We start from the raw sequence: 3,914 nt of genomic DNA on the forward strand, positions 1-3,914 counted from the left end.
CCTAAAGCAATTTTTTCGGTAATTTAAGAACAAGATTGAATGGGGGGCGTTTCTGTTGTTGAATTTCTAGCTTCAGGTGCTTCACTGTTATGTGTTGTGTTCCCTGCATAATATATATTTACTAATATAGACATACCTGATTTAATATTAAAGTAGCATGTTGGTAAGCAAACAGGTTGCAGGGCTGCATTACATGTTTGCTATGTTTATATTTTCATGCAAACACATTATCTGCAACTACTAACCACAGGGAAGGAGATATTCAAGGTGAAACCTATCAGTTTTAACAACTTGCATATCCTTGCACCAGGCAAAGATGTTGCTGTTGGCTCAGGAACAATGATTATAAAAGAGCAGTTGTCATCACCTGCAGTCTCATTATTAGCATATTATAGGCAGATAAAGCCCAGTTTATACAGAAGGCAACAATAACATCACAGATTTACAAGATACAATTTTCATTGTGCAGATTTATGATTATAAATTGAAACAGAAGTCAGGTAATTAATACAAATCATACAAGTTTAATAAAAGCAAGAATGTTATATACAAATAACAAAACAGATACAACAAACCCCAACAGTCTGAGAGATTGCTTTAAAGACAACAGCTACTTGTCATTCTTCAGTATGAAGAAATGCTTTAGAAATGTTTCATGTAGCTTTTTCGTTTTCAATCTGCTAGAAAACCTTGTCTTTAAACTGCAGGAAAACAGTAGATATTTCTATTAATACTTCTGATTTTCCATGAAATCATAGGTCAATAGTTCCTTTCAACTTGAACTTCTTTGCAGATCGCTCACTTGCTCTAAGCTGGAATTTGCTTCCATAGATGTAGGAAATGAATCCATCAATTTCCAAGCTAAATACATTGTTAAGTTTGGGAACAACTGAAAATGGAAAAGGAAATGAATTAACAAAAGTGGACTAATAACAGGGATTTACATGAAATATATTGATGTCCCAGGTTATATTATTCACATGTAGATTTGAGGTTTGTCACATTTCAAGGTTTTTATGCTTTAGCAAGAGAAGAAAAATAACCCAAACTTCAAAATTTTAAACTGGAATTACTAAAGGTAGTCCTCTTTCAGGAGCATGGAGTAAGTGTTGCATGTGAATCAGGTGAATGAGCCATGTGCATAATCATGTTAGATTCATTGGAAATGCTTTATTATTTTGTTTAATTGCTCATTTCTAATGAGACTGTTTACGTGGTCAGTAAAGACATAGACTTCTGCCACTTTATGCAAAGAAACAAGCACTGATAAAAACGTACTTGGAGGTGTAAGATGAACAGTGTTTAAGAAATTTCTGATTATTTAAGTTATCAATAGCACTGAAAAAATTGTCTTATATACCTTTTAATTTGTCCTCTTTAGTTATAATTTTGAAGACATGTTTGAATTCCTGTAGAATGATTCCTGTTATCCCGACGTAAGAGGGGCACTTTGATTTTGTGACTGAAAGAACAGAAGTATGTGGGTATTAGAGAATTTCAGATTCATGCAGTTTATTTGCTCTTCTACAGTTGCCTCATGATATAAAAACTGGTTTGCAATATTCTGAAATAATGCAATTACAGTAATCCCTGGTAAAACTTGCACTTAATCTTTGCAACTAACAAGATTTTCAAGAGCAGTTGAAAAGCAGTTAGCATTGATAGGTAGAGAAGGAATCCATCAACATATGATCTCAACTGTGTGATTCTAGAGTTAACGATACTGAAAGGAATTTAAAAATAAGCAGCTGAAATACAGGAGTGTCTACTGAGCTTCAGATGGTTTTGTAAAAGAAAACAAACAGAATACCTGTAACAATAGCTCCATGGAGATCAGCTTTTAGCAGTTTGCCCTGAAGCATATGTGGTTGCCTTGAAGAAGAAAGCGGGATCAGGGAAGAGGGGAAAAAAAAATTATGGAAACTTAGGTTTACAAAACATGACCATGACTATTGAAATCTTGGTCAAAGCTTACAGCAATAGTACATGTCCTTATCAAGTCACTGTGAGGTTTCTAGCAGTAACTCAGTAAACGTGGGAATATCTACTAAATCAAAACAACACTAATTTTAAAATATCTCAACTTACGCATCTGGCTTAAGTCCATGACATAGGTCTCTGATGTACTGTTTCCAGAGTTCATGTAGTGGTAGAAAGATGGAGTATCTGCAGTAAGAGACAAAAATAATACACAAGAACCTCATTATCAAAAAAATCTATCGGTTGAAGTAATCCATATTTACATCAGAGTTAAGAGTGATGTTAAGTTTTGTAATCTGCTCTCACAACTTCACCTGTGAGGTAAGCCATCCAAGCAACAGGTGTGCTTTATAAAAAGAGACACAAACTAAGTATGCTCCCCTCTACTGACCCAAAACGGTGCCATGTTTTAGAAGATGGGGCTATAGCTAAGACCAAAGAATTTTTTTGGTTTTTTACCTCCCCACTCACTTCACGTTAGCGACCATAGTGGCGTTATGTGCCTGAGTTGGAGGAACCTGATGCAGAACTTAGACTTACAATCACAGGCACTCTAACTTAAAAAAGTGAAATCTGAGTTGATTGTATCTGGGTTTGATTTCTTGTTATATTTAGCTGCAAAAAAGAAAAGAAAACCAGTAACAGAGAGAGAGGAATTTTCCAACCATATAGGTGAAATAATTGTTTTCTTATGGTGAAGTGCCACAGGCAGAGTCTCAGGCTGACTTTGTGTGCTGCAGGGTTAGCACCCACACCCACCTGCTGCTGCTTTTGCACACTGGTGATGCTTTACTACATAAAGGAAATATTTAAGATCTCACCTTTGCTGTTCGGGTTCAATCTCAAAAAGACGCATTTCTCGCCTTTGCTTGGCAGTAAAACCTTTCGGTTTCTTCCTTTTTGGCTTTTTCTTTTTTTGGGAATAATGCTCAAGAATGACAGCTTTGCGACTCAGTATATCCTGGATAGCTTCAGGTTTCTTTTTTGGCATGCTGCGCTTCAGGAAGGCGTTTACAAAGGCTTTGGCCTGTTCTGATCCTTGAGGCTAGAGATGTTTTTAAAAGATACTTTAACATATTAAACTGTCGCTGACAAGTAGTTCTGTCAAGTTGACAAGGTCAGGGCAGGAATGAGCGATCTGTGTACAAGTATTAGTAATTGGAAATGCTGAGGTGGCGGGCGCCGGCCTACGAGGGGCTGCGGGTTTCGGTTTCTGCCCTCGCTTCGGGCAAATGCCCAAATTGGGGAGAAAAAGCCGATTTTTTGCGTTCGGTCCGACATGGCGCATTCAGACGCCAAAGCCAGAAGGGGCGGACTGGTGAAACCCGTGCCGGACATCCCCCCATCCCACCTCACCCCCTCCCGTTGGGTGCCGGGGGGTTCCGCGCGGCGGCGTGAAACGGGAACCGAGACCGGCCCGGAACAGCCGGCACCGGCCCGGCGGGAGCGGCGCTGCTCCCGAGAGGCCCCGCCGCGCCAAGGCTCCGCGGTCGGCAGTACCTGGAGGCGCATCCCCGCCGTCTCCCCCGGCATCAGGCGGCGGTACAGCTCCCCTGCAAGGCAGAACGGGGCAGGGGGTCAGGCGGGGCCGCCGCGCCGCGCTCCCCCTCGCCCACCGCCACTCACCCTCCATCGCGGCGGCCGCCGGCGCTTCCGGCGCACCTTGTGATGTCAGGGGAGGCGCCGTGCGCCTGCGCAGCGCTGCGTCTCCCGGGATTGGCCGCGAGGGGGCGCCGGCAGCGCCTCGGTAGCTGGGCTGTGTGAATGGGGAGGGAAACAGCGAACGGGCCCTTTTCAATAACTATATCTATGTAATTCAATAATAGCATGTGATACACGTACCTCACGGCACCTCCCCGCCTGCACGGCTCGCAGTGCCCCTCGGAGGATGGGGATGGCGCCGCGGTGGCCTGGCCCGCACGGGACCAGGAGCT

At 42.6% G+C, this 3,914-nt stretch overlaps 1 protein-coding gene across 1 annotated transcript; it reads right to left on the bottom strand.

Annotated features, from left to right (window-relative positions):
* Positions 1-503: 503 nt before the first annotated feature.
* On the bottom strand, positions 504-3,640 carry POP4 (POP4 homolog, ribonuclease P/MRP subunit). Its single transcript, XM_014942198.1, has 7 exons — positions 3,607-3,640; positions 3,481-3,533; positions 2,802-3,025; positions 2,089-2,166; positions 1,811-1,872; positions 1,361-1,462; positions 504-889 (listed from the first exon to the last, which is right to left on the bottom strand). Exons 1-7 carry the CDS (start codon positions 3,611-3,613, stop codon positions 753-755), a joined length of 663 nt encoding a protein of 220 aa, XP_014797684.1. The 5' UTR covers positions 3,614-3,640; the 3' UTR covers positions 504-752.
* Positions 3,641-3,914: the final 274 nt, after the last annotated feature.

Source organism: Calidris pugnax, unplaced genomic scaffold (genome assembly GCF_001431845.1).
Source record: "Calidris pugnax isolate Ruff unplaced genomic scaffold, ASM143184v1 scaffold28, whole genome shotgun sequence".
NCBI lineage: Eukaryota > Metazoa > Chordata > Aves > Charadriiformes > Scolopacidae > Calidris > Calidris pugnax.

Bases quoted from the DNA above. Each gene is read 5' to 3' on its own strand.
- POP4 (XM_014942198.1), bottom strand. The intron at 3,026-3,480 runs GTACTGCCGACC...AAACATCTCTAG, and splicing joins CGGCGGGGATGCGCCTCCAG to CCTCAAGGATCAGAACAGGC. The intron at 1,873-2,088 runs GTAAGTTGAGAT...TTCTTCTTCAAG, and splicing joins CATGGACTTAAGCCAGATGC to GCAACCACATATGCTTCAGG.